This window comes from Lynx rufus, unplaced genomic scaffold (assembly GCF_022079265.1).
Source record: "Lynx rufus isolate CCGP_SWC_20201006 ecotype Redwood Valley unplaced genomic scaffold, mLynRuf1.p SCAF_8, whole genome shotgun sequence".
Lineage (NCBI taxonomy): Eukaryota > Metazoa > Chordata > Mammalia > Carnivora > Felidae > Lynx > Lynx rufus.
Window position 1 is genome coordinate 569,592 of NW_025814896.1, and position 27,287 is coordinate 596,878.

Here is a 27,287-nt window from a genome sequence, read left to right on the forward strand (position 1 = left end):
AGCCCTCTGGGCCCTCTGCCTCTGGACAGGGGGCAACAGCCTCACTCAGGACCCCCTAGCCCGGACCCACGGCCCTGTGCAGAGATCCCTTTATCCCCAAAAACCTCACAAGCCCGAAAGACACCACAACACAACACTTTAATGTCCTTGCTAAAGAGACTCCCGAAGACACTGGCAGGTGGGCCCAGCGGGCAGGCAAGTGTCCGGAAGTGAGCCCTGCAGGGCCGTCTCCATTCAGCAGCATCCTGGGCCAGCGAGAAGGCGGACTGTGGGGGCTGGCCTGGCAGCAGGCCGGCCCCTCTCCCAGCGGCATCCGGCTGTTGGGTGACGGCTGGTCTTCCAGAAGGCAGCCAGGAGCTGGGGTCCCTGAGCTCTGTCCGCTGTGTGTGCCCGGGGTTTCTAGAACTCCGTCATCTTCTTGTGGGTGTCTGCTTTCCTCTGCTCGAGCTGCAGGCCTGCCTCCTGGGCCTGGAGCTGCCCCAGCTCCCGCTGGGCTCCCGCCAGCCTCTCCTGCAGCTGGGCTGCCGTCACACTGTGCCTAGAGAGGAGCCTGCCATTCAGGATGGGCTGCTGGGCCACGGCCACCGAGCCCCCACAGCACCGTGGCCACTGCCCGTCCTCCTCCCGTCATCCAGACCCTCCTCAGACAGCCACCACCCTCGGGTCAGAGCAGGCTCCTGCGTGTGAGCCGTGGGCCGAAGGCATCTCCACCCTGGGGCGGCCCTCTGCCCTGACTCTGGCCCCCACGTACCGGCCGGTGTTTCGGGCAAGGGCCTTCTGGATGCCCCGGATGTCCCGCTGGGCTTGCTCGATCTTCTTCTCAGTCTGGAAGAGCCGCAGGCTCAGGGCCCGCTTGGCACTCTTGCTGGCGTGGTACGTTTCCTTACTGCCCCTCCTCCCTGGGGAGGCCACCCCCGCCTCCAGGGTCGCAGGGGCCCGGCTCTGTAGCTTCTCGTTCAGAAAGTCAAACACGCTACGAGGGGGAGGGCGTCCACCCCCTCTCCGCGGGCATTTCGGGGGCCTCTGGATGCCAGCCTTGCTGCCCTTCGTCCTCTTGTGCAGAATCTCTGCGCACTGGTCCAGCGACTTCCCCCGAGGCAGCACCACGGCATGGATGGGCTCTACCCGGCCCTCTGCATGTCGGCCCAAACCTGGGGGCACACAGGGCTAGCGCTACTGCTGCGGGACCCCTGAACTGCGCTGTGACACCCGCCGCCCCAGTGCAGCACATACTCACCCTTGCCAAACTCGTAGCCCATCTTGGCAAGGAGTCTGGAGCCAATGCCCCGTGTGTGCACCTCCCAGCCGGCGAAGGCAGAGCTGCAGGTCCCGTGGTCGGCAGCACTGGGTTCCACCACTGCGGGAAACAGGGCGACGGCTGGGCCCCACTGCCCACGGAGCACCTGGGCTGCAGCCGGCGTCAGCCCCCGAGCTCAGCTCTGGGTCGGGGCCGTGATCCCCTGCACCTCGGGCTCTCGGCTGGCCGCCCAGACCTGTCGTTGGCCCGTGAATCTGAGGCAGGAGGCACGGCAGACTCCGGCCCCATCTGCTCCAGCCCTCCCCCCACAGGTCACATGGCAGCTCCTCGGCACACGGGCCCTCCCCTGACCCACCTTCTGGAGCAGGGAGCTCCCCTCGTCCCCTCGTAAAAAGTCATCGCCTACTTCACGGCTCAGTCCTCCCCTCCGCTACCGTGGACACGGGCTTTCCGAACCCACCAACTCACAGAACAGATCCCGCTGGAACGCCTCCCCCCTACACCCTGGCTGACCCCTGGGGAGGGCGGGATGGCCCCGCCGGGTGCCCTTCTGAAACTCTCCTGCCCGCCGGCTGCCTGGACACGCGGACACCCGGCCCGTGTGGGGACCCTAGTGGAAGGAGCCACTCCTCCCGCACCCCCACGCCCCACGTGCCCGGCAGCCACAGCTTTGGTTTGCAGAGTGTGGACCTGTAGTGGTCACGTGTGCTCCTCGAAGACAAGACCCCGCACGTGGTCACATTTCCCCCCACCTCCCAGGGTGGGTCTCCATGCCTCCGCAGCACGACTGCACGCAGCCCCCTGAACACAGCCCGCCTCACTGCGGTCATACTCTCCAGCCCCCTGGCGAGATGCTCACGGTGCCCGCCAGCCGGAAGCCTCTCGGGCTGCTGCCGCCACTGCCTCCCCATGCCCCACCTTCCTGGCTTCGGGGACGGCCGCCGTACCTCTGGCATAGCTGGGGTCGTCCGCATCGCCGCTGTCTGAGTCCGAGGACCCTGTGGGATCTGTGCGCAGTGGGGGCAGGATGCTGTCCCCCTCCACCACGGCCTCCTTCAGCAGCAGTGAGTCAAACTTGACTGTGTAGTAGCCGCTATCCACATCTGGAGGCAGGGGACGAAGACAGGCCAGATCAGTGGCCTCAACAGGTGGTAGGAACCACCCTGGAAGTCGGAAGGAAGGTGGGGCCGAGGTCAAAGGTGGTCTTGCTCCTCTGGGCACGGAACAGGGTCCTGACGCCCAACCAAAGGAGTGGTCCCTACAGGAATTATCACACGTGAAGCACGGACGGGGCCTTCCCGGAAGGGCAGCCTCACCAGTTATCCGGGCTGGGTACCAAAGGCCATCCTGCTGCTTGGCCAGACACGCAGAGCCAGTCTGTAGAGAGCTCAGGTCCGGGTCCTGGAAGGGGCGCAGCTCATCGACAGAGACCACCTGCCCATGGGAGAACCTGCCAAGGGAACCACAGGGGGCAGGGGCTCAGACAGGGCACAGCAGGGGCGAGTGAACCCAGGGCCACGTCCACGGTCCGGGCCGCAGCCTGAAGGGCGGGAGAGACGGGGGACAAACAGACACACGTAGCACACACACAGGCGCGCACACACGTACCCCTGCACGTAAGTACAGACACGTTATGTGCGTGTACACACGCACGCACACTCTCGGTCTCGGTGTGGGCCTGGCCGCTCTGAGGACAAGATGTCTCCGCTACGCTCCAGCTCTCTGGGCTACAGTAACTACGTGGCGGGCAGACAGCGGTGTGAACCCCACCAGACAGGAGGCCCCCGGCACGAGCAGATGATCAAGGCAGGTGTGTTTGTGCGTGTGAGCTCACAGGACGGAGTCCTTCCCAAACCCCGTAGGAGAACCCACTTGCAACAGTGATGTCCTGACCTTTAGTTATCAGCGAACCAGTGAGATTAAAACCAAAACCGAGAGAGGGAGGGGAGGGGAAGAGAGGAGGAGGAGGAGGAGAGAGGAAGAACCGTGGGGACAAAGGACTACAAGCTTCAACTCTGCCAAATAAAGGCATGAAAGACAACCACACATCCACTCTACTGTGCCGGCATTTCAAAGAGGAAACAGTTGTAACCCTACAAAAGCAATCAAGGACTGGCATTTACTCGGTGACACGTGGCAGTCCTTCCGGGCAGGAATCGGCAGTGACAGAGGGAACGGCAAGGAAGGGGTGGGCAAAGATGGCCGCAGACACCTCCCTGCGGGATTCCAGGCAGCTCCTTCTCGTCCTGGACCGTCCTCAGGCCCTCAGGACACTGCCAATGACCGAGTGCAGTTGCAAGGCCGGGCCCCAAACGTACTGCAGAAGTGACTCCGCTTGAACACCCTTCCTCAACTGAGAAGGACGCAGTGTGTTAACAAACCCCACTGAATCCAACTAAATACCCACTTCAACACACACGCACACACACACACCCACGGATACCACCAATTACACTTTTCCGCAGGACTCTCCGGTGATAACAGAAGCCTGAAAATTCGGTACACTCCTTAGCCTGGGAAAGTGGTTCTAGGAAATGATTCTAGAAAAATAATAATGAAAGTATGCAACGATGTGCCCCAAAAGATGTTAACCAAATACAAAAGACTTGGAAATAACCTACATTTTTTTTTTTTAAGTTTTTATTTTAGAGATAGAGAGCATGCCAGCAGGGGAGAGGGGCAGAGGGAGAGAATCCTAAGCAGGTCCAACACGGAGCCCACGACCCTGAGATCATGACCCGGGGCAAAATCAAGAGTCAGATGTTCGACTGACTGAGCCACCCAGGTGCCCTGGAAATAACCTAAATTTCTAACCCCAGGGAGTAGTGACTGGCATATCCACAAATGTGAATTTAAAACTAAGAGAAGAATGGTCAAGCTGATGGATGGAATGGAAAAGAGCACCGTGCACACAGCTTTCTGTGTGACGGGCAAAGAGCCACACACAAGGCATCGAAGGAGGGATGGCTGGTTTCATAAGGAAAAGATTAGAAATTGGCTTCCCACATAAAAAACCCAACTCAATCTCCTACATCACAACATTCACAGGAATACATTCCAGAATACCTAACACTTGAACCTGAAAACAAGCATGTAGAACTATAAGGAAGGTTCTGGTTCCAGCCGTGGCCAAGTATAGAAAAACAAGGCTAAACCTCAGCGACATTGTCAAAACTCACAGCTTCAGAGCTCTGGAAATGAAACGAAACGGATGACACACGGTAAGTCGTCATAGTTGAGGAAATGCCCAACTTTGGGGCGGAAAGGGAGCAGGGAGCGCCTGTGCCTTCGCCATGGGGGCTGCCTCTTGCTTGCCACTGGGGCGGAAGCGCGACAGGGGCAGAGACCCAGGGCCCGGAAGGAACACCAGTAGAGAACACCGATGGCTCGTGCTGGGAGCCCGGGTGGAGCGGGCACTGGTGTGTCACAGGGAGGTATTTACCAGGGGTGTAGAGACCCTGAACACGAAAGAACCACAGAAGGGCTCCACCCGCGAGCATCCCCAGTTCTCTCGGAAACGATGTGCGCGTATCGGGGGCTCCAAGAGACGCCACGGCTAAGTGGAAACAGAGAGAGACTGGGGGCTGGCTGAACTATGGATGTGCCCCCCGCCCCAGCCCACATAAGTTGACTGACTGATGGGGAGAAGCCTCCTTGGCAAGAGTGTTGGAGAATAACTTCTGCCCAAATCACTGGCTGGCCACTAAGCTGTGCAGACACAGCAGTGACTCCCAAAGAGCCAGGCTAAAAAGGAAACACATATTAAGAGATCTGAGTAGCGGTATCAGAGGCTGCACCCTACGAGGGGCAGACTCTGTAACGCGGGCCCAGAAAACATACTAAAATGAAACAAAATACTGAGGAAGACGATTCAGAGTCCAGAGTTGCTACAACGTATTACCTGAAACGAACAGTTTTCAATAAAACTTGCGAGACACGCAAACAAACAGCAAGGTGTGACCCACAGTTAGGAATAAAAGCAGGTTTAAGAGAACCCGAGTGGGCCTAAGTGCTGAATGCGGCAAAGACCTCAACACAGATAGCGTATGTTCCAAGAACTAACTAGAAACGTATGAAGGTGATTCAGGAAACTGATTCTTGAAACGTAAACGCAAAGTGTGTAAAAGGGAGGAAGGAGAATCTGCAGAGCTGGGAAGTCAACAGCCGAAATGAAACCCTCATCGGACCAGACACCCCTGGCTTCCGGTCTGCACGTCAGGAGCTGGGGAGTTGCCCCTTTGCTCCAACCAAAGGTGAAAGGCCGAACAAACCAAAATTCAAGAACTCTTCTTAGATCCGCAAGAGAGGTGAGGTCACGCAGCAAACTGCTATGCCAAACTGGAGGCCAAAAGGTGAATGTGGAGAATCGCCACTCAGCAGACCAGTGACCCGCCAGCAGTCACCACGGCAGGACCCGGAAGTAGAAAGACAACCTTCACTGTGGCTGGGTGTGGGTGGACAAGTCTGAGTTGAAGCCTCCAGAGTTTGTGGCTTTTACTCGGGTGAAGACTGGAGAAAACTCGTCTTGTGCCCCAGCAGAGGGAGGGGAAGGGGGCATATTCTGAAAACCTCAGAGCACTGGCTCTTCCTAACAAGGCCCGTCCTCAGGGGAGACTGGCGAACCAGAGCCTAACTGCACAGGAGGTCAGGGAAACGCCCAAATCCAGCCCAGTCTGGCCACCCTGCCCCACCTGACGGGGGTGGGGGGTGAGGGTCACGATCCAGAGGCACCGGGATCTGGTTGGAGGACCGCGGACTGCTTCCCTCCCTCACATCTCACCACATTACTAAAACCCCGTTAGAGCTATGGTTCCTTAAACCCAAAGGCAAAGAAAAAGTCCTGAAAACAGCAAAAGAGAAGGCACTCCTCATGTACAAGGGATCTTTAGGCAGGCTAACTGCCAATTTCTCATCAGAAGCAATGGAGGCCAAGAGGCAGCGGGATGACAGATTTAAAGTCCTGAAAGAAAAAGCAACCACCTGTCAACCAAAATTCTATCTCTGGCAAAACTATCCTTCAAAAGAGAAATTAAGACATTCCCATATAAACAAAAGCTGAGGGAGTCTGCTGCTAACAGACCTGCCCCACAAGGGGTGCCCGTGTGGGTCCTTCAGACCAAAGCAAAAGGACACGAGACGGTAACTCAAGCCATGCGAACGCTGACACAGGCCACTACGTGGGTAAACGTACAAGCCGGTGTTGCTGAGGAAAACAGTAACGGAGGCAGTGAGAAGCAAACGCAGAAAGAAGGCCTACAGCACACACAGAAGGAGGTGACGGGCTGACTCAACCAGAGGGATGTGTGACTCTTCATCTCAGGGTTGGGAGTTTGAGCCCCACGTTGGGTGTAGAGATTGGTTAAAAATAAAATCTCTAAAAACAAAAAGAGAAGAAAACAAAGAACAAAATGACCGAGATGTCTTTCCCCATCAGTAACCACTTTACTTATTTTTAATTTCTAAAATAATTTTTTGTAATTTTTTAAATGCTTATTTATTTATATTTTTTAAAATTTTTTAATGTTTTTATTTATTTTTGAAGGCGAGAGAGAGACAGAGCATGAGTGGGGATGGGGCAGAGAGAGAGGGAGACACAGAATCTGAAGCAGGCTCCAAGCTCTGAGCTGTCAACACAGAGCCCGATGCGGGGCTCGAACCCACGAACCACACGAGATCATGACCTGAACCGAAATCCAGAGTCAACTGTTCAACCAACAGAGCTACCCAGCCACCCATCAGTAACCACTTTATTTTTTTTTTTAATTTTTTTTTTTTAACGTTTATTTATGTTTGGGACAGAGAGAGACAGAGCATGAACGGGGGAGGGTCAGAGAGAGAGGGAGACACAGAATCGGAAGCAGGCTCCAGGCTCTGAGCCATCAGCCCAGAGCCCGACGCGGGGCTCGAACTCACGAACCGCGAGATCGTGACCTGAGCTGAAGTCGGACGCTTAACCGACTGAGCCACCCAGGCGCCCCTAACCACTTTAAATGTAAGTGAGGTAAACTCTAATTCAAAGGCAAAACTGGAAAAATGGGTAAAAAGAATCATCAAATTCTATGCTATCTGTAAGAGACTTATTTTGGGTCCAACGATGACAATATGTTGAAAGTTACTAATGTAGATTTTTCATAAAAAGTGGTGTAACATGAACTTTTGAAAAGTGGGGGAATATCTGTATAGAAAACCCTAAATAGGGGATGAGCCTGCGTGGCTCAGTTGGTTAAGCATCTGACTCTTGATTTCAGCTCAGGTCATGATGTCACAATTTGTGAGTTCAAGCCCTGAGCTGGGCTGTGTGCTGATGGTGTGGAGTCTGCTTGGGACTCTCTTTCTCCCTCCTCTCTGCCCCTCCCTCCCTCCCTCTCAAAAACAAATATATAAACTTAAAAAAAAAACAAAACTTTAAATTAAAGAGGAAAATCCTAAGTAATCCATAGAAAGTCCTATTAGGGCTAATAAACGAATTCAGCAATATCACAGGATACAAGATAAACATACAAAAATCAGTTGTATTTTAATATACTAGCAATGAGCAATCTAAAAACGAAATCTGGGGCGCCTGGGTAGCTTAGTTGGTTAAGCAGCCGACTCTCAATTTTGGTTCAGGTCCTGATCTCACAGTCATGAGATCAAGCCCTGCACTGGGTTCTGTGCTGAGTGTGGAGCCTGCTTAAGATTCTCTCTCTCTCTCTCTCTCTCTCTCTCTCTCTCTCTCGCTCTCTCTCTGCTCCTCCCCAACTCGTGAGTGCTCTTTCACACACACACAAAAATAATAAAAATGAAATTAATAGCGGTACCTGCTGGGCTCAATCAGAAGAGCATGTGACTCTGGATCTCGGGGTCATGAGTTTTAGCCCCACGTTGGGTGTAGAGGTTACTTAAATAAGTAAAACTTAAAAAAATTTTTTTTACTTAAAAAAAAAATGGAAGTGTTTCATTTATAATGTCATCAAAATGAACAAAGTACTTTGAAATAAATTTGACCAAAACCTGAAAACTATACAACACTGTTGAAATAAAAGAACACTTAAATAAATAGAAAGACATCCCATGTTCATGGTCAGAAGACTTAAAACTGTCAGGATGGCAACAGTCCCCAAACTGATCCGCGGTTTCCATACATCCCTATGAAAATCCCAATGGTCTTTTATGCAGAAACAGACAAGCTGATTTTAAAATTGATACGGGGGTGCCTGGGTGGCTCAGTAGGTTAAGCATTTGACTTTTGATCTCAGCTCAGGGACTTGATCTCAAGGTCAAGTTCAAGCCCTGTGTCGGGCTCTGTGCTGGATGCGAGTGAAGCCTTAGAGGCGCTTGGGTGGCTCAGTCGGTTAAGCGTCTGACTTCGGCTCAGGTCATGATCTCACAGTTTTGTGAGTTCGAGCCCCAGGTCAGGTCTGTGCTGACAGCTCAGAGCCAGGAGCCTGCTTCAGGTTCTATGTCTCCCTCTCTCTCTGCTCCTCCCCAGCTCATGCTCTGTCTCTGTCTCCTTCAAAAATAAATAAAAACATTAAAAAAAAAAAAAGACTAAAAGACACAAACAAAAATTTATCAGCGTGCCAGATCTCTGGGAATGTTATTCCCGTGAGCCCATCCTGAGGAATCTAATAGAAAATGAGCCTCAGACAACCAAACTGACTAGAAAGACACCAACATGTGGGACGCTGGTGAGCATGAAACACGCAATTCTTTCTAGAACTACGGCTGAGTGTAAGAGGAAGATGATGGCACGGGACACCGTGTGGTCGGACGCAGTAGGACCACACGAGGTAGTCGTCAGTCATCCTACCAAAGAGAGGCTGTTGTGACTCTCAGTGTCACGTGTGTAAGAGGAAACCAAGAAGTCCGGATGGGACATCTAGGGTCCGCCATGCCCTTGAGAACCAGAGAAGGAAATAAAGATGTGGTCCAGAAAAGATCAAGTAAAAATGCCACAGTCCTGATCTGAATTGGAAAGAGGAGTATGAATTCACAAGGTATTCTGTCCTTAAAAAATAGGTGCATGGCGTGTGCACACACACGCTTATACACGCAGACGCACACGTCCACCTAGACTTCTTAGCTCTGTGTACTGAAAAGACCCAGGACAATGACTGCCCAGTAACAACGAGTATCCCAGTGCTTGCACTGTCTTGCAAAACCATCTCCCATTAAAGGAAACCAGGGCTGGGCACCGGGGTGGCTCAGTCGGTTAAGCATCCGACTTCAGCTCAGGTCATGATCTCATGGTTCATGAGTTTCAGCCCCATGTCGGGTGAGCTCGAGCCCCACTTTGGGTGAACACAAGCCCTGCTTCGTGTAAAACATGAGCCCCGGGTGAGCCCCACTTCTCTCTCTGCCCCTCGATCACTTGCGCCCTCTCTCTCTCTCTCTCTCTCTCTCAAAAAAAAAAAAAAAAAGAAAGAAAGAAAGAAAGAAAAGAAAAGAAGAGAAAAGGAAAAGAAAAAAACAAAGCCAGGGCTTCTTGGAGACGTCATTGATTCCAGATGGGACAGCTTGAATCTCAGTAAGGATCAGAATCTCAAGAGATTGAAATTTGTCAAATATATTGAAATCCATGAGTCCATAAAGACACTGGAAATATTTTAAAAGCATCTTTTTAAGTTTATTTATTTTGAGAGAGACAGAGACAGTGCAAGTGGGGCAGGGGCAGAGAGAAAGGAGACAGAGAATCCCAAGCAGGCTCTGGGCTGCCAGTGTAGAACCTGATGTGGGGCTTGAACCCACAAAACTGTGAGATCATGACCTGAGCTGAAACCAAGTCAGATGCTCAACCAACTGAGCCGCCCAGACGCCCCTGGAAATATTTTTTTTTAAACCTAATTTATTACTTTCTCATCATGAAAGAAAACCAACTCGTTATCTTGGAAACTATGTAAAGAAAACAGGAACAGAATAGAGAACCCAGAAATGGACCCACAAACATATGGCCAACTAATCTTTGGCAAAGCAGGAAAGAATATCCAATGGAATAAAGACAGTCTCTTCAGCAACTGGTGCTGGGAAAACTGGACAGTGACATGAAGAATGAACCTGGACCACTTTCTTACACCAGACACAAAAATAAACTCAAAATGGATGAAAGACCCAAAGTAAGACAGAAAGCCATCAAAATCCTCGAGGAGAAAGCAGGAAAAAAACCTCTTTGACTTCGGCCGCAGCAACTTCTTACTCAACACGTCTCCGGAGGCAAGGGAAACAAAAGCAAAAATGAACTACTGGGACCTCATCAAGATAAAAAGCTTCTGCACAGGGAAGGAAACAATCAGCAAAACTAAATGGCAACTGACAGAATGGGAGAAGATATTTGCAAACGACATATCAGATAAAGGGCTGGTATCCAAAATCCATAAAGAACTCATCAAACCCAACACCCAGAAAACAAATAATCCATTGGAGAAATGGGCAAAGACATGAACAGACACTTCTCCAAAGAAGACATTCAGGTGGCCAACAGACACACGAAAAGATGCTCAACGTCATTCATGACCAGGGAAATATACATCAAAACCACAATGAGATACCACCTCACCCCTGTCAGAATGACTAACGTTAACAACTCAGGCAACAACAGATGTTGGTGAGGATGCAGAGAGAGAGAGGATCTCTTTTGCATTGTCGGTGGCAATGCAAGCTCGTGCAGCCACTCTGGAAAACAGGATGGAGGGTCCTCAAAAAACTAAACAGAACTACCCTATGACCCAGCAATTACACTACTAGGAATTTATCCAAAGGATACAGGATGCTGATTCGAAGGGGCACATGCACCCCAATGTTTATAGCAGCACTATTGACAATAGCCAAAGTAGGGAAAGAGCCCAAATGTCCACAGACTGGTGAACGGATAAAGACAATGTGGTATACGTATATATACCCAATGGAACATTACTCAGCGATGAAAAAGAATGAAATCTTGCCACTTGCAACAACGTGGATGGAACTACAACATATTGTGCTAAGCAATATAAATCAGAGAAGACCAATATCATACAATTTCACTTACAGGTGAAATTTAAGACACACAACACATAAACATAGGGAAGGGAAGGAAAAATAAGATAAAAACAGCAGGAAGCAAGCCATAAGAGACTCTTAAATACAGAGAACAAACTGAGGGTTGCTGGCTGGGAGGTGGGGGGGTGATGGGCTAAAGGGGATGATGGGCATTAAGGAGGAAGGACACTTGTTGGAGATGCCTGGGTGGTTCAATCAGTTAAGCGTCCGACTTCGGCTCAGGTCATGATCTCACGGTTTGTGGGTTAAAGCCTCTTGCTGGGCTCTGTGCTGACAGCTCGCAGCCTGGAACCTGCTTCAGATTCTGTGTCTCCCTCTCTCTCTGCCCTTCCCCTGCTTGTGCTCTGTCTCTCTTTCTCTCAAAAATAAACATTAAGAAAAATTAAAAAAAAAGAGGACACTTGTTGGGGTGAGCACTGGGTGTTGTAAGTAAATGATGAATCACTAAATTCTACTCCTGAAACCATTAATACACTATTATGTTATTAACTTGGTTTCAAATACACTATAGAAAGAAAGAAAGAAAGAAAGAAAGAAAGAAAGAAAGAAAGAAAGAAAGAAAGAAAAAGAAAGAAAAAAGAAAGACAAAAAGAAAGAAAAAGAAGAGAGAAAGAAAGAAAGAAAGAAAGAAAGAAAGAAAGAAATCAAACAGGAAAATCCAGCATTTGTCCTGCATTTCCTATGTGAACTGTTAACACTGGGTAGCCAAACCACAGATGACGGAAAGCCTCTTTAAAGGTAATAAATGCAAATGGACTGAAAGATGTCTACTTTGCAATCCCCACCACATCAGTGGATTAGGCACTTATCACCAAGGGATCGATCACTGCGAATGTCACCACATGAGGCAGCAAGTAGCTCCTACTGAAAGAACCGTACACGCTGTCTTGCCAAAGGGCGTGAGCCTGCGTATGGTCCCCGGCTGCAGCTGCCCGCTCGCAGAGGGACGTGCTGGACCCCACCAGGGGTGTTCAGCGACGGGGCAAAGGGCCCACTCCCTCAATACACTGTGAGGCCAGGAAAGGCAGGCAGAAAGGTGTGGACAGCCAGATTCAGACACGGCAGCTTAGTGAGCGAGACTACACTAGGGCACTTACAAAACAGCTACACTTGAGTGATGAGCCCTAAGGAACACAGAGAGGTGATTGTAATAAAAGTCTGGAAGAGTGGTGATTTTTGTAGTTGAGAGCAGGCCATGTCTGGTTTGAGGTGCACGGAGGGGCCTCGGGGGTGGCGGCAGTTCTCACTGAGTGGTGATGGCCAGGGGGCTACAGCAATCCCCAGGCTATGAATTTACTTCCCACGTCTGATTTTATTTTGCGGCAAGATGAAAGTTTATACCCACTCTGAACTTACAACGTGTGACGTGCTATCTTACACTCTTTGCACACATTGACGTCTTTCATTCTCCGAACCACTGTGAAAACCAGTTCTCCTTTCCGTTTTACAGAGGAGATCGAAACATAGAGACTAAGTTACAACAAACATATCGAAAGCTACTCTACCTCACTAGCATCTAGGAAATACAAATCCAATCATGATACCGTTTTCCCAGCCTTCAGCGGGCAGGAATCTGCAAGTCGGATAATGTTCCCACTGGTGGTTACAGAGAAGACTAAAGAAAAGGACTGGGACACCTGGGACCAGAAACTGCATGTACTCTGCACCCCGGCGATGTCACGTCCTGGGGAAATTCTCAGCAGGAACAGAGAAGACACTGAGATGTTCACAGCCAGTTGTTTGTATAAATAAAAACTGGAAAACACCCCGAAGAAAACAGAATAAATAAAATGTAGCATTTCACAAGAAAAAATAGCAGTTACCAGACAGCTCTGTAAACACCAATATAGATGCCCCTCACAAACGTGCCTAGTGAACAAAGCCAATTACAAAATGAACCACACCGCGTGATACACTTGTTTTAAAAACAGCACAAATATGGGGTGCCTGGGGGGCTCAGTGTGTTAAGCCTCTGACTTCGGCTCAGGTCATAAGCTCACGGTTCGTGGGTTTGAGCCCCTCGACGGGCTCTGTGCTGTCAGTGCAGAGCCTGGACCCTGCTTCGGGTTCTGTGTCTCCTTCTCTCTTCCCAAAATAAACGTTAAACACGCGTGTATTAAACGTTAAAAGAAAAAAAACAGCACAAACATGCAGCCTTCGCATATACGCTCGCATCTGTGAAGCACACACACCAGAAACACAATGGAGTTGTGAGGATGACAGCCCCCTGGGGTGGGGAGGGGGCAGTAACAGAGTGGGGAGCCAAAGGGTGCTTCAACTCTACCCATTTTATATCACTTTTAAAAACGCAAAGGAAACGCGAGAAAATAGCTGATTGCTCCTGGGTGGAGGCGAGCGCTGTTGCGGGACGCGTTAGGCCTAAAGCTAATGCAGCAGCAGCTTGGGAAGGTACGGCACCTAGGGGCCATCTCAGAGCTGGCCTGTCCCCCGGCGCAGGCTCCCGCGCCACCTCCCCGAGCCCGGCAACCTCGGCCACTGCAGGGCCCACCTCGCAGGGCTGCTGTACGGATGAGTTCACGCACGCGGAAGTCTGGGACCAGGGCCTGGCCCAGAGGAAGCAGCGCCCGGATGCGTCGCCAGGGGCGTGGAGGTGCCCCAGAGGGACTAACGGCAGAGAGGTCAGAGGGCTCACTGCTCTGCTCCTTGACCCACTTGCTCCCCAGCACGTGGGTGCGTCCACTCCACGCACGCTCATCGGGCACACCTACGGTGGACGCGCCCTCCTGTACATAAGCTACGCTTCAGTAAAACTTAGAGAAAAAAAGAAGCAAGGAAAAATGTGCCAGATAACGCTATGGGCCCAGCGGCAGCCTACAAGGAAAGACGCCAACCGAAGACCTAGGAACGGTGTCTCCGCGCTACTGACTAAAAAAGAAAATTACCTGCCAAAGATTTCAGCAGATGTTCCTTCCAAAGACAAAGTAAAAAGGAGCAAAGGCAAAGTTACACACTTAAGAAACAGAAGACGTCGTTCCGACAGCCACGGAAACTTCAACGTAAACAAAACGTGACTGACAATCTTGCTGGGGTACGTCCTTAAGCGTTCATAGGTGAAAAAACCAGTAACTTCTAGAATCCGCTTTGAGACAAGCCAGATAAAGCCACACAGCACGGGGAAAAGCGCTGAAGCAGACTGGCAAACGCCAGCTACCCAGGAGGCTGGGTGGCGGAGCCGGGGCGCTGGCGGGGACCTGTGCTGCAGCGGGCTTCGCTCTGAACACAACCAGCGGCGGGTGGGGGGCCGTTCTTTGCAAGGTAAGCCCTGCCACACTTCCCCATCTGCCCACGGAAATCCAGGGGGCACGTAAACAAGGACACGGCTGTGAGGATCCACCGGCCCCCAAAGCCCTCTCTCTGTCGGCACCCTGCGGGCAGAGGACCCACTGTGACCCTGAGCCTGCCCCTCCTCCCCCACTCCGTGGGCCCCCAGATGCAAAGGCTTTACCTGCAGTTCTCCTGGAAGCGGCACTTGCCCTCCAAGAAGAACGGGCAGGGCTTGAGAGACTTGTGAGTGGGGTAGAGGTAAAGGACCCGCACGCCCGCCGAGCCGTCGTCCGCCTCCTCTGCGCCCACAATCATGGCGTTGTGGTACTCCAGGGTGCCCCAGGAGCTGTAGTAGGGGGCGTTCACCTTCCTCCCACTCCACTCCTCCTCCTCCTCGTCCTCTCCCTCTCCCTCTTCCTCCTCCTGCCCAGGCCTGCTGGGTTCCGGCCTGGCCTCCCCTTCAGGAGCCGTCTCCAGCTCTGCCCCGGGGGCTACAGACCCCTGCGCCCCCTCAGCAACGGCCTCCTGGAAAGCCAGGTACTCGGCATCGCCCCGGGCTGGGTGCTCTCCGTCCAACGTGGCCAGCAGCTTGCTCTTCCTGACGGACACCAGGCTGGCCTCGGTGAGCTCGATCAGCTCCTTCAGGTCCCCCTGCAGCTGGCGCAGGTCGGCCAGCTCCGAGGGATCCAGGCCGGCTCCCAGAGCCAGCTCCACCTGCTGCAGCTGGGCGTCATAGGTCCGCAGGGCGGTCTGCAGGCTCTCCTCGTCCATCCTGGACGGAACGAAGGCAGGGGCGCGTCCTCGGGGCCTCAGAGCTGCAAGGAACACAAGCCGAGGGGTCCCGGACCTGCCGCCCTTATTGCCGGGCTACCCCTGCGGGGCCGACGCCGCGCCCTGCGCCGACAGCTGCACTCCGCAGCCCTCACCGCAGCCTGCTATTCTCCCTCCCGTTTGGGGGACGAGAAAAAGGGCCGGCAAGGCCATCAGCTCCGAGTGGAAAAGCCGCTGGCCCCGCGGCCTCGGCTCCCCTCCCTCCGCGCCCGGCGCTCCCCGGCCCCGCCCCCCAGGTCACCCCTCTCCCCCGCCCCCCCCCCAACCCCCGGCCTCCCCGGCCCCAGCCCGCCTCCGCTCGCCCTGTCACCTCGGGCCCCGGCCCTGTCGCCCCAGATCGCGCCCCCTCGCCCGGGCGGGGCCCCTCCGCCTCCGCGCGGGCTTCCCGGCCGCAGCCATAGAGACCCCGCGGGCCTCACCGGCTAGAGCGGCCAGCGCACCGCTTCCGCCCTCGCAGCCCACCGGCACTTCCTCCCGAAAGCCGCCGCCGCCGCCGGAAGTGCCTGGCGCGGAGACCGCCGGGATGAGGCGCGCGGGGGCCGCCGGGACGGCTCCGCCCTCCCCGAGCCGCCGGCCTGCCTCCCGTCGGGCGCCGCGCGAGGTCAGCGCGGGGTCAGCGCGGGTCTGCGGGGTCAGGCGCGCGGCGGTTCCGCGGCCCGGACGGGCGCGAGGTAGGCCGCGGGGCTGGTTGCCGCCCGCCCGGGCCCGAGGGCGCGGCGGGGACTCGCGGTCGGCGTGTCGGCCGGCTCGCGAGCCCGAGACCCGGTGTCGGAGCTGCGCGGCGGAGGCCGGGGGCGTGGGGCCCGGGCGGCCTCCCCCCCTGCGGTCGTTCCGCGCCACCTGCCGGCCGTGCGGCCTCTCGGGGGCCGCCGCCGCCCCGCCATCCCCGCGCGGCCGCCACTTCTGGAGGGCGGGCCCGCACCTGCTGGCTGCCCGGCAGCGCGCCGCCTCCGAGGTGGCCCAGACCGGGGGCGGGGCGTCCTGGGGCTCGGGGGAGCCTGACGTCACCGCCGGGACGCAGACCGGGACCGGACCTGTCTTCTGAGGGCCGAGGGCCGGGGAGGGGGAGGGGGGCCGCCACGGGAGGGGGCGCCGGACTTGGCGAGTGCGGCGGCCGTACACGGAAGGGGAGGGGTCGGGCCCGGCCGCCGCTCGCCCCGTGTGACGCGTCTCTCCGGGTGCCCAGGGCAGGATGTACACGCTGCTGTCGGGCCTGTACAAGTACATGTTCCAGAAGGACGAGTACTGCATCCTGATCCTGGGCCTGGACAATGCCGGCAAGACGGTGTGTGCCCGTCCCTCTGTCACCACCCCCCTCCGTGGTCCTTGTGGTGGTGTACCTGGAGCTGCGTGTTTACTGCCCAGAGTCCTCTCCAGCTGCTTTAGAAGCAAAAACACTGTTCTGTTCTGCTTTGTTCTCAAGGAAAAGGCCCAAGAAGGGATGTTTGGGAAATAGACTGGAAAGGATCCCAGTCCTTACCTGCTGTCTGTCTGTCTCTCTCGTCAGACGTTCTTGGAGCAGTCAAAAACCCGGTTTAACAAGAACTACAAGGGGATGAGCCTATCCAAAATCACTACCACCGTGGGTCTGAACAGTAAGGGGGTCCCTCAGGGCTGTGGGTTTGTGGGACAGACCCCTGAGGATGCTGTGATGTCCGCAGGCCAGCCGGCAGATGAGCAGGGCCACGTGAGGCTTTTATCCCAGTTCGCACTGGGCAGATGGTGGGGGAGCACCAGAGTGGCTCGTTCCTCTCCTGGAGCTGGCAGGCGGCACGTCAGGGACCCAGGACACGCAGCTTCATCCGTCTTCTTTTCTCCCCAGTCGGCACTGTGGACGTGGGAAAGGCTCGCCTCATGTTCTGGGACTTGGGGGGCCAGGAAGAGCTGCAGTCTCTGTGGGACAAGGTAAGATAAACGCTGTGTAGGGTCCTTGGCCACGCACTGCCTGCTCTCAGGCCGTTTCTCCCCCGGTGACACCCCTTGGCCGCTTCCTTTCCTCGTAAGGCCTCAGACTCCCCTTTTTTCTTTGTTGTTGGTAGCTTTGTCACCCGCTTTGTTCCCCGGGCTTCCTCCCCCCCCCCCCCCGCCATCCTATCCCAGCTCCCGAGTCCTTCCCCCAAGAGCAAGGATGTACTTGATTCCCTTTGACTTGGGGATGTTGCTGCTACCACAGGACAAGACGAAAGCTGGCCAGGAAACAGGTGTGGGGGAGGTACGATGACAGCAGGACACTCCACTTCACCGCTGGGGCTGAGTCCCTCTGCTCGGGCCCTTTCCCTCAGTTGTAGCTTGGGACCTGGCCTCTGTGGTGGCCTCTTCCCCATTAGGGGAGGATGTTTTCAGAGGCCTTTAACAGCTGCCTTTTTTCTTGATGAGGTTTTGGGGTGTTTCCAGGGCCCCGGTGCCGTGCTGCTTTTCCCGCACACCCCAGCCCTGAGGTCTGTCTTCAGCTCGCCCTGTACCAGGCACTGGGGTCCAGCAGCGAGCAGGACAGACCTAGCCTCTCCCTCAGGCGGCCCCCTCCTGGTGGATTGGTACAGTGGATTTGGTGCAGCCGATGCGCGGGGCACAGATGTGCCTGCCCCAGTTCCAGGGGCACGGACACGCTCATCTGCACTCTCGTTAGTCATCCGTGTCTTTAGAACTAGCGTCTAGATTCTGGTACCCCGGTCACCTTTTCCTGGCTTTCCTCTAAAGTGTCTCCTCTGTTCCGACTTCCCTCCCGTGGCCGGAAGGTCACCAACAGGTTCTCTTGCTATTTAAGGTCACTGAAGCAGAGTGAAGCCGGGGCCTGCTCTTCTGAACCAAGACCCATATTCCTGACGCTGTGTCGCAGGCCGGGGTCTCAGGAGCAGACGCTGAGACAGATGTTGGGGCACGGGATGTGTGTTGAGGGCCAGCACCTGAGATGGGAGCTGGGCTAATGCGGGTCTGGGGAGGGGAAGGGCCAGCTCAGGTGGCCGGGCCAGCAGGGAGCCCGGCAGGAGCGTTCCTTCCTCACAGCCCTCCCACATCAGGCCAAGCCGACTGGGACTCATACGGCCTCGTGGGTCACCACATGGGCTGCCTTGGGCAGCTATGACTTGGTAAGGTGGCTCTTGGTGGGTTAAAGTGGGCGCCGCAGGAACCCGCGGGCTCATCCGCTGGGTGCGCTGCCTGCCCCTGGGCTCCTGGGCCACGGCCCACCGTGCACCGCTTAGCACTCATGCCCTGAGGTGGGCGTAGCTCTGCCAGGCGGGAAGAGAGAGAGAGAGGAGGCTCTGCGGCTGGCAGCGTCCCCCACTCCAGCCACTGCTCGTGCTGATGGTGTGGCTCGTCACAAGAGTCTGCGCCCCTGGTGGCTGACCCTACTAGGTTCTTCATGAGCTTTCCGGCCTCCCTGTGGAGCGGGTGCCCTGCCTCCCGCTGATAGTGCCCGTTATCCCCGCCAGCGTGGGGTCTCTGCTGGCTCCTGAACGCGAGTTGTCCAACATGCCCAGGAGACAACCGGGGTTTGTGACTTAGCAGGTCTCTGGCTGGGCCCTAGGGAACGGGGAGCCTTGGTGGTGACCACATCCCCAACCCTGTAGGGCCCAGAGCTGTGAGGATGGGCAGCAGGGTCCCCTGTGGGTCACCAGGATGGATGGGAAGTAGAGCTCCTGCCACCCCCGCCCCTTCCTAGACACTTGTCCTGGGGCCTGGTCCCCTGCACAGTCTGACACCTTGGCACTGTATTGGGGTGGCCATCGTTTGGTCCCTGGGTCTGTCCACGTACCAGCCTCGGGCTGCACGCAAACAAGACTGGCGGACTGCCCGTGCCTGCCACAGGGGCCCTTCTAGCTTCCCTCCCTCCAGGCCACACCCGAAAGCTCTCCGTCGTGCGGTCATGGGTGACACTGCCATCAGGGTGCCGTGGGGCGGAGGCAGCCCACTGTGCCCCCAGTCCTACCCCTGCTCAGCCCCCAGTGCCCAGCTCCATTGCTCCCGGTGCCATCGGCCATCACCTTACGCCCGTCTGCCAGGCCAGGTCGTACGCCCCGAGGGCTGTGAGGGGATTCCCCGGGCTTGCCGTGAACCCCGTGCGGTACCCCTTCCTGCTACGGAGACCTCTGTCGCAGGGCCCGCCAACTCCCAGCTCTCAGCAGCAAGATCGGGCCTGCAGCCCTCACGCCACCCAGCACGTATGCTACAGAAGTCCCTGCTTCTGTGTGATTTGCGGGCTGCGGGATCCAGACGGCCACGCGTGTCGGGCTTCCTGTAGCGAGTGTGGATGCTGAAGCCTGTCTCGTGCTGGGGCGGTCGCTTTCAGCTTGCCCTCGTTACACCCCGAGAATTCCCCGGAGCCGTCAGGCCTGCGCATCTGTGGGGTCGTCAGCTCGCGGACCGCGAACTGGCACCTGGCGTCCTGTTGCGTGTAACGTGTGGGTGTCCCCGGCCTCCGGGCTCTCGTGACAGCTGGGGGCAAAGTGGCAGAGATGCTGCTGTCTGCTTGCCAGACGGGGATGCTTCCGGGTTGTATTTTTCGATTAGGTAGAACGCGGGCTTACCAGACGTGTGGCTGCATCACCCGTGCCCCGCGCTCCAAGGGCCCGCCCCCACGCGCCCCGTTTTGTCCATCTGTCGAGATTCCCTTTGCCACGTGACACTTCCCCAGGCCTGGGCTCTGATGCCGCTGCTGTGTGCGTGCCTGGGCTAACTGCCTCCTGCCCCAGTCCGGCCTGCAGAGCTCAGTGCTGCCGGTCTGGTCCTCGGCGCCGCCCCTCCCTCCCTTCGGTGGCTGTTCCGTGGCTCCCGAGCAGTATGGCCATCGGCTTGCTGTCCACACTGGCCTGTGATCTGGCTAGCATCCTCCCTCCACTTCCAGGGCTGCGTGGGGACACCCTATCCTTCCCCCGCCCCCTCCCCACCAGCCACCATCAGACCGACGATCGTGGGCGGCTTTCAGGAGCAGATGCCGAAGTGGGGTTTGGGGGCACGGTACCTGGGAAATGACAGTGTTGCCCGAGGTCAGCAAGCTGTTCCCAAAGGCCTCCAGGGCCGCCTCACTCTGCCCTACCTTCTGCCCCCCAAAGGCGCCTCGCAAGGGCCTTCCAGTTGGCGGCTGGCCCTGGGGTGGCCAAGTGCCTGTGGCCCAGCACCCCCTTTCTGCCCCTCCCCAGTACTACGCGGAGTGCCACGGTGTCATCTATGTCATCGACTCCACAGACGAGGAGAGGCTGTCCGAGTCCAAGCGAGCATTCGGTGGGTACAGCCCGGCTCGGGGCTGGGGAAGTGGTCAGGTCCAGTCTGCCCACCCCAGGTGCCTGGAGCTGACCCTGGTGGGAGATGGGGCCCACGCCAGGTCAGGCAGGGCTGTGGCCAAGAGAGAGCGCGCATGGGGTGTGGAGGGGTGGGTGGGCCTCGGCAGCCACAGGCAGATCAAGGGTGCTCACTGCCCCCTTTCTGCCCACTCCAGAGAAGATGGTCACGAGTGAGGCACTGGACGGTGTCCCCATCCTGGTGCTGGCCAACAAGCAGGACGTTGAGGTGAGCTCCCTACAGCATGCCCACAGGGCAGTCCCCAGCAGAAGCACGTCCCACTGACAGCTGGGACAGGGTGCCTGTCCTGGACCTCCCAGGCCAGGTGTGCTCTAGGTGCACCTGGGCCTCTCGTGCGGGGCACCTTCTCTGCACAGGCAGGGGGGCGGGCAGTATTCCTCTGCCACTGGCGTGGGTGGACATGAAACGCAGAGGCGTCCCAGGGTGAGTCGGCTCCGATCTTGGCCTGTGTGCTGCCCTTGGGATCGCCTCAGCTGGCCAGTGGATGCTCAGTGGCAGTCTGTGCGGAGAGGGCTTTGCAGGGCAGTGTCCTGATTCTGCAGCAGAGGCGCTCTAGGGTCAGGCTTCCTTCCGCCTGCGGTCCCTTTCCTACAGCCCTTCCGTGCCACCTGCTCCTCCTCCTGAGACTGTTCGCTGCAGGGCCTCTCCTGGGCAGAGAAGCCCTGAGCCCAGCCCCTCCCCACCAAGACCACGTCCTGCCCCAGGAGCAGGACATCTGCAGCGCCTGCGACCTTGCCCCTCACAGCCTCGCCTTCCCCCAGACTTGCCTCTCGATCCCCGACATCAAGACTGCGTTCAGTGATTGCACCTCCAAGATTGGCAGGCGCGACTGCCTGACCCAGGCCTGCTCGGCCCTCACTGGGTGAGTGGGGCTCTCCCTGCCGTGGGCTGGAGGCCGGGCTGGCCCCACCTCATGCTTACTGTCTCCACAGCAAAGGGGTGCGCGAGGGCATCGAGTGGATGGTGAAGTGCGTCGTGCGGAACGTGCACCGGCCGCCGCGGCAGAGGGACATCACGTAGGCATGGCTGGTGCCTGCTGGTGCCCACAGCTCACCCCTGAGTGCCCGAGGAGCGCTCCTGCCAGCTCTGAGCCGCCAGGCCTGGGGGTCGGGTTTGCTTTGCTCTTGGTTTTTTCAGTTGCTTTGTTTTTTCTTTAAGACAAACGTTTCCCTGTGTCCGTAAAAGTGTGGGCATGCAGAGGCTTCTGCTGAGGGGGAATCGGGGCGGCAGGGCCAGGCTGGGTGCCACCAGGGGACCCCCACAAGACCCCTGCCAAGCCTGCTGGTGTTGGCGGGCCGCCTGGCCCTTTGGAGCCGCCACCCCAGCAGTGTGGCCTGCCTGGCCCAGGGGGCGGAGGGGCACCTGTCTGGAAACGAGATGCTCCAGAGCTGCTCTGTGCCGTTCACCCGTGGAGGAAGCTGGTGGGGCAAGTGTGTCTGTCCTCAGTCTCCGTCCCCTCTGGGCCTGGAGATGGGTTGGGGGCTGGTGTCATCTTGAGGGAGGAGGGAGACCTGGTCCACTTTGCTGGAGGCCAGCGGGACCCTGGGTTCTGATGCCTCAGAACAGGGTGGGGGAGATCTGCCTGGGAGGCCCCGTGTCCTCTTCCGCTGGCCTCCGGTCCAGTCAGGGAGGGAGTGGGTGTTCCCTCTGAGCGTGTCTGCCGCTGGTGCAGGACAGCCAGTCGCCACTGTGGGGGGCACACCAGCATGGGTGTTCCAAAGGCCAGCTAGGTTCCTGTGGAGCCCAGGCCAGTTGTGGGATGGGCCTTGATTCCCAGTTGGAGGTGAGGGGTGGGGTCCCCGTCAGGTCTGGGGACGGGCTAAAAACCCATTTCCGGGTCTGTGCCTGGAAACCGTCCCTCCGGGTGAGGCTGGTCCTTGGGACCCTCACCGCATGGCCCCTGTGGGAGCTGGCAAGACCCAGTGGGCCTAGCCCTGGGAAGGAGGCTGATTGGCCAGCACTGGGTGGAGTATGCCAGAAAATGGCAGTCTGAGTCGCTGCTGTCTGTCGTCCCTCCAGAACCCCAGGACTGGGTGGTGGGCTCCCAACTGTCTGGGCACAGTGGCCACAGCACGAAGCGCTCCCAGGCTAGACCCAGGGCCTGTCTGGGCACCACCTTCCTGCTTCCGTGGGAGTGCCAGAGCCAGAACCCTGACCCTGCTACACTACCCTCCCTCTGAGGTGGCAGCCTTGGAGGGCCTACTGAGAAAGGCTGAGTCAGGGCTGGGGGTGGGAATGCAGGTGAGGTGACTCATGGGGAGTCATAGGCTGTGGGGTCCCCCCCCCCCTTGGGACCCATCATGGGGATCAGGCTCCAGGGCTCACGGGAAGGGCTGGGAGTCGGCCAGGTTGTTCTGGAGCACTCCAGCCCTCATCTGAGCCTTCCTGTGGGGAAAAGCCGTGTTTCCCAGAAAGCACATGGGATGCACCCGGCCTAGGGGAGGTCCTTGGCTGGTCCCCTCCGGGGAAATTCCCTGCCTGCAGTGACTGGGTGGAGCTCAAGTGGAGGGGCAGGGTGAGGGGGAAGGGTCTCTTGGCAGCCCAGGTTAGTGTTGGCCAGTCCAAGCTGGGTCCTATTCCACAGCAAGAGTCCCTAGACTGGGTAGGACCCTCACGACACTCCCCCCCCCCCCCAGCTGTCCTACGCACAAAGCATGACTTGGGGTCATGGGACGAGCCTCAGGGATCTCCACTGTGCCCACAGCCAGAAGGGATGCACCTGCCACCCGCTGGCCCTCTCTGACAGTCCTTCCCACCGAGGGTCTATCCCACTTGGGGTGACCAGCAGCCAGAGGAAGCATGAGACGCTAGAAAGCCCGTGCGGGTGTTTGTTTCCCCACCAGACGTGCCCGCCAGCACCCGGTAGACATGGCACAAAGTTTCATACAATCCGTTTTATAACGGCTTTATAAAAAATAAACTTTGTTACTGTAATGGGACCCCGGTCGGTTGAGCTTACTTTAGTAAGTCACTTTCGGTGTGATGCCCATGTGGGAGCCCCAGCTTGGGAACAGAATAAATAGGGGGCGGGGTGCTCAGCGTGCCCAGAAGCGTGTGCGGACACTGCGCTCCAGCCCAGGCAGCCGGGCTTCGCGCAGGGCCCGCAGCAGCCGCACAGCCAGCGCCCCAGCCTGCGCCTCACGGAGCTCCAGGAGCTGCTGCCTCAGCTTAGGCTGCAGGCCGTTGCGACCCTCCCTGGGTGGCACTAGGCCTTGTGCTTCTGGGCCCCTGAGCGCCTGCCACAGCCGCAGGAGCTTCTTGAAGGACCAGTCCTGGAAAGCCACGAAGTCAATGACAGCGCGCTCACACTCCTCGGCTCCTGCAGCGGTGGGGGGGGGGGGGGGCGGTTAAGGACCCAGTGGTAGAGGCCTCCATGTGCTCTGGGTGTGGAGGGGAGGGACACCCGACAAGGGAGAAATCCCTGCCCACTAACAGGTCCAGTGCAGAGGCGGAAGAAGAGGTCAGAGAGCGTGCAGGGGCGGGAAGGGAGATGCGGTTTAAACTCCCTGGGAGTCCGTTTCCCAAGGGGGGTGGGTGGGTGGCTGGCGTGGCCTGCGGAGGCACTGGTGCCACGCCACCACCGCAGGGGACTCCCCAGGTAAGTTTCTGGAGGACCCTCCCAGAGGCTGGATAAACGCTGCATACCTCAGGGCTGGACTCTGGCCTGGGGACAACGGACACAGGCTGACCTCCTCTGACTCGCGCGCCCCCTCCCCTGCTCACCTGGCCCCCCTGGCTCCGGGGTGCCGAGTGGGAAGCCGGCGCAGCTAGTGCACAGGGCGTCGTGGGAGGCGGAGCCGGGCACGTTGAGGACGAGGCCCAGGGCCGTGCAGTTGCGGTGGGGCTGGCACTGTTCCGAGCTCGAGCTGCTGGCCGAGAAGGTGCCCGGGGGGCACGGCTGGCATTGCGTGTTCTGGCTGGGGGTGCCTGGGGACGAGATGGGGAGGAAGGGGTCAGGGGGAGCCAAGGGTGCCGTCCTCACCGGTGGCTGAAGTCCCAGGCCGCCGCCCGCCAGCCCGGCCGCGCACCGGGGACAGTCACGCCCGCGCCGGGCGGGCAAGGCGCGTGCTCCAGGCAGAAGCCCGCGTGGGCGAAGAAGCCGGGGCGGCAGCGGCAGGCGCGGTTGTGGGTGGCGTCGCAGGGCCGCGCCTCCTCCTCGCGTTCCCCGCAGATGACGTTGCAGTAGCGGCAGCGCTCCAGGTAGTTCCAGAACTGCGTGTAGTGGCGCGGAGGGCAGGCGCCGCACGTCGTGGGGGCATCCCGACGGCACGGCCGCTGCACGAAGGTGCCCGGGGGGCACTGGCCGCACACCAGCCACTCCCGGGTCTCCGCGTCCCGCCACGGGTAGGTGAGCGCGCCCGCCGTCGCCGTCGCCGCCGCCCCCTGTGCCGCCAGAGCCAACAGTAGGGTGGGCAGCGCCCAAGGCCGGGTCAAGGGCGGCGGTCCCCGCCTCTCCAGTGCCCACATGATAGTCACCGGAGCGGCGTCTCGGCCTCCGGGAGGCCCACGAGCGAGGACACGGGGACGACGCGTCCTACCCTACCTGTCGCCACCCCGGGACAAGCTCGCCCGTCGGCGGCCAGCGCCGGCCTATATGGCCCGGCCTCGCCACGCCCCGGGGGGAGGGCTCACGACCTCCACGGGGCCGCGCTGCGACCCGACTTTCGGCGACGTCACCGCCCCACGGCCCCTCCCTCCCCAGGGAGCCCCCTCACCCCGCCCCCCGCCTGGCGCCAGCCTCCGCCGGGCCTTAGTCCAGGGGGCGGTCCTGCGAGGGCCTCCCCAGCACCAGGGGCAGCTCTCTACCCGGGAGCAGGGCTGGCAGCCGGGGTGCAGGCTGGGGATGCCTGGCTCCTCTCTTCTCTGGTCTCAGCCATCTGCCGGTCCACCTGTGAGGACGGAGGCTGAGCCCAGTTGGGACAAAGCGCTCAGCGTGCCCTTTCCCGGACAGGGTGGGACGACCCTACTCAGATGCCCACGTCTTCCTTCCCAGCACCCTCAAACCCCATTGCCAAGTCCAGACCCTACAAACAGCGTCTGGATACGGTATCCGCAACTTTATTAGAGAACCTGTCACCTGATTAAAAGCAGGTCCACTGCGCGCGCGCGCACACACAGGTCCCGGAGAGGAGGGAGCAGAGCGTTTCCCCCACCTTCCAGTCCTGGGCTCAGGCCGCAGCAGCCAAGCGCCTGAAGCTCCACCCACAAACAAGCAGCCAAGGAAAGTTCTGAAGAGGTACCTTTTAGCAGACCCTCCCCAGACCCTAAGGGTACTTCGGGGCTTCTCATAGGCAGGCGCCGATCCTGCTGCCATTTCAGGGGCATCCCCACGGGCACTGGCCTGGCCCGTGGCCCGCACCCCGTGAAGGGACAAGTGCCCCAGCTGCGTCCCAGCTGGGACAGAGGCGGCGTCCGCCTGCCCGAGAGTCTCCAGCCTCACTGGGGCTCTGGCCAGAAGACCTGTGTGATGCTCTGCTTCCTGGCAGGGGCGTGGCAGGCCGGGCAAGTCCTAGAGGCCTGCGGAGATAGGGCAGTGCTGCACAGGCGCCGCCCCCCGCGCCCCCCAGCTCCCGGCCCCCCAGGTGGCGGACGCGCAGCGGGCGGGTCCGCAGGGTCCCGCCGCCAACCTGGAGGAGCCGTCGCCAGCAGGCCCGGCAGCGGTGGAAGTTGCAGGAAGGGCACTGGAAAGGGACCGTGTCCTCCGCCCCGCAGCCGGGGCACGCCGAGCCTGCTCCGAGGGGGCCGCTGTGAGCGCCGCGGCGGCTGCGCCGCCCCCACTGCCCACACTCCCTGCGGCCCCTCCCAGGAGACCTACCGGACTCGGAGGGCGCGTGCCTGCGGGGGGCGCTGGGGGGCTGGCTGGGAGCCCCCGCATCCCCGGCCTGCCTCGGTCTAAGGAAGGCCAAGATCTTGCTCTGGGTCCTCCCGGGTTTGTCCTGTCCTGGGGGACCTGGAGACACAGGCGCGAGTCTGAAAGGGTGGTTCGGGCTGATCTGCGGCCCCCCCTTGCAGGGCTGCGTGGGGCTCCAGGGGCACCAGGTGGTCTCCCCCCTGCTCCCCCCCGCCGCCGCTACCTGGCCTGGAATCACCGTGGGCGAGGTCGGGAGGCACGGTGGGGGTCCCGTCCTGGGGACCCGGCGGCTCAGGGCCCGCGGTCGGGGCGGCCGGGCCCCTCAGGTCGGCGCACACCTGCCGGAAGCGCTGCTGGTGGCGAGGTCTCAGGAACGCGCCAAACCCTGTGGGGAGAGCGGTCAGGCCCCGCCCGCAGCGCCCGGCCCGGCCCGGCGCACCCCCAGCCCCGCCCCCTCCGCGGCCACTTGCTCTCCAGCAGGTGCAAGTCCTCGGGCCTTGAGGTAGTGAGTGCGGCCGCCACGGCCACCACCTTCTCGAAGTCACCGTCCCGTCTGTAGGCGGTGAGCGCTGCGAGGAGCTGGCTGCAGCCTACGGACCCCAGGGCCTCTCGGACATCGGCCAAGTAGGCGCTCCCCACAGGCGGGCCTTGCTTCTCCGCCCTGGGGGCTCCAGATCCACCCCCTTTTGGACAGCTGCTGGGCTCTCCTGGTGGGGAGGTGGACAGGATCATGGCGGGGATCTGGGG

General features: G+C 58.5%; 3 protein-coding genes across 14 annotated transcripts in view; 1 reads left to right on the forward strand and 2 right to left on the reverse strand.

Moving 5' to 3' along the window:
* Positions 1–119: 119 nt before the first annotated feature.
* On the reverse strand, positions 120–15,876 carry ZGPAT (zinc finger CCCH-type and G-patch domain containing). 3 transcript variants are annotated; one of them, XM_047068484.1, is made up of 7 exons: positions 15,811–15,876; positions 14,742–15,375; positions 2,575–2,708; positions 2,206–2,421; positions 1,238–1,357; positions 752–1,151; positions 120–538 (listed from the first exon to the last, which is right to left on the reverse strand). In XM_047068484.1, the coding sequence occupies exons 2-7, from the start codon at positions 15,329–15,331 to the stop codon at positions 400–402; spliced, it is 1,599 nt and encodes a 532-aa protein (XP_046924440.1). In that variant the 5' UTR covers positions 15,332–15,375; positions 15,811–15,876; the 3' UTR covers positions 120–399. The 3 variants fall into 3 exon arrangements, with proteins under 3 accessions (XP_046924440.1, XP_046924441.1, XP_046924439.1); XM_047068485.1 differs by lacking the exon at positions 15,811–15,876 and adding an exon at positions 15,702–15,780 and having other exon boundaries at positions 2,206–2,361; XM_047068483.1 differs by lacking the exon at positions 15,811–15,876 and adding an exon at positions 15,702–15,780.
* A 129-nt stretch (positions 15,877–16,005) lies between these two features.
* On the forward strand, positions 16,006–23,628 carry ARFRP1 (ADP ribosylation factor related protein 1). Its single transcript, XM_047067861.1, has 8 exons — positions 16,006–16,062; positions 16,578–16,676; positions 16,899–16,986; positions 17,214–17,296; positions 20,530–20,611; positions 20,826–20,896; positions 21,451–21,551; positions 21,622–23,628. Exons 2-8 carry the CDS (start codon positions 16,584–16,586, stop codon positions 21,707–21,709), a joined length of 606 nt encoding a protein of 201 aa, XP_046923817.1. The 5' UTR covers positions 16,006–16,062; positions 16,578–16,583; the 3' UTR covers positions 21,710–23,628.
* RTEL1 (regulator of telomere elongation helicase 1) overlaps positions 23,569–27,287 on the reverse strand; it is a 34,666-nt gene continuing 30,947 nt past the window's right edge. For 7 of the 10 annotated variants that reach the window (XM_047067850.1, XM_047067849.1, XM_047067848.1 and 4 more), the window contains exons 32-36: positions 27,011–27,247; positions 26,764–26,925; positions 26,505–26,639; positions 24,413–24,616; positions 23,569–24,008 (exon numbers count right to left, since the gene is read on the reverse strand). In XM_047067850.1, the coding sequence (XP_046923806.1) occupies positions 23,725–24,008; positions 24,413–24,616; positions 26,505–26,639; positions 26,764–26,925; positions 27,011–27,247 (1,022 nt within the window). In that variant the 3' untranslated portion in view covers positions 23,569–23,724. Of the gene's footprint in view, positions 24,009–24,412; positions 24,617–25,979; positions 26,207–26,316; positions 26,640–26,763; positions 26,926–27,010; positions 27,248–27,287 lie in introns of those variants that run through there. The other 3 variants (XM_047067856.1, XM_047067855.1, XM_047067857.1) reach the window with 3 other exon arrangements.

Excerpts from the sequence above, each read along its gene's own strand:
- ZGPAT (XM_047068484.1), bottom strand. The coding sequence starts at position 15,331 with ATGGACGAGGAGAGCCTGCAGACCGCCCTGCGGACCTATGACGCCCAG. Across the intron at positions 2,709-14,741 it reads CGCTTCCAGGAGAACTGCAG|GTTCTCCCATGGGCAGGTGG; the intron begins GTAAAGCCTTTG and ends TTCCCTTGGCAG. Across the intron at positions 1,358-2,205 it reads CGACCCCAGCTATGCCAGAG|TGGTGGAACCCAGTGCTGCC; the intron begins GTACGGCGGCCG and ends TGTTTCCCGCAG.
- ARFRP1 (XM_047067861.1), top strand. The coding sequence starts at position 16,584 with ATGTACACGCTGCTGTCGGGCCTGTACAAGTACATGTTCCAGAAGGAC. Across the intron at positions 20,612-20,825 it reads CGAGTCCAAGCGAGCATTCG|AGAAGATGGTCACGAGTGAG; the intron begins GTGGGTACAGCC and ends TGCCCACTCCAG. Across the intron at positions 20,897-21,450 it reads CCAACAAGCAGGACGTTGAG|ACTTGCCTCTCGATCCCCGA; the intron begins GTGAGCTCCCTA and ends GCCTTCCCCCAG.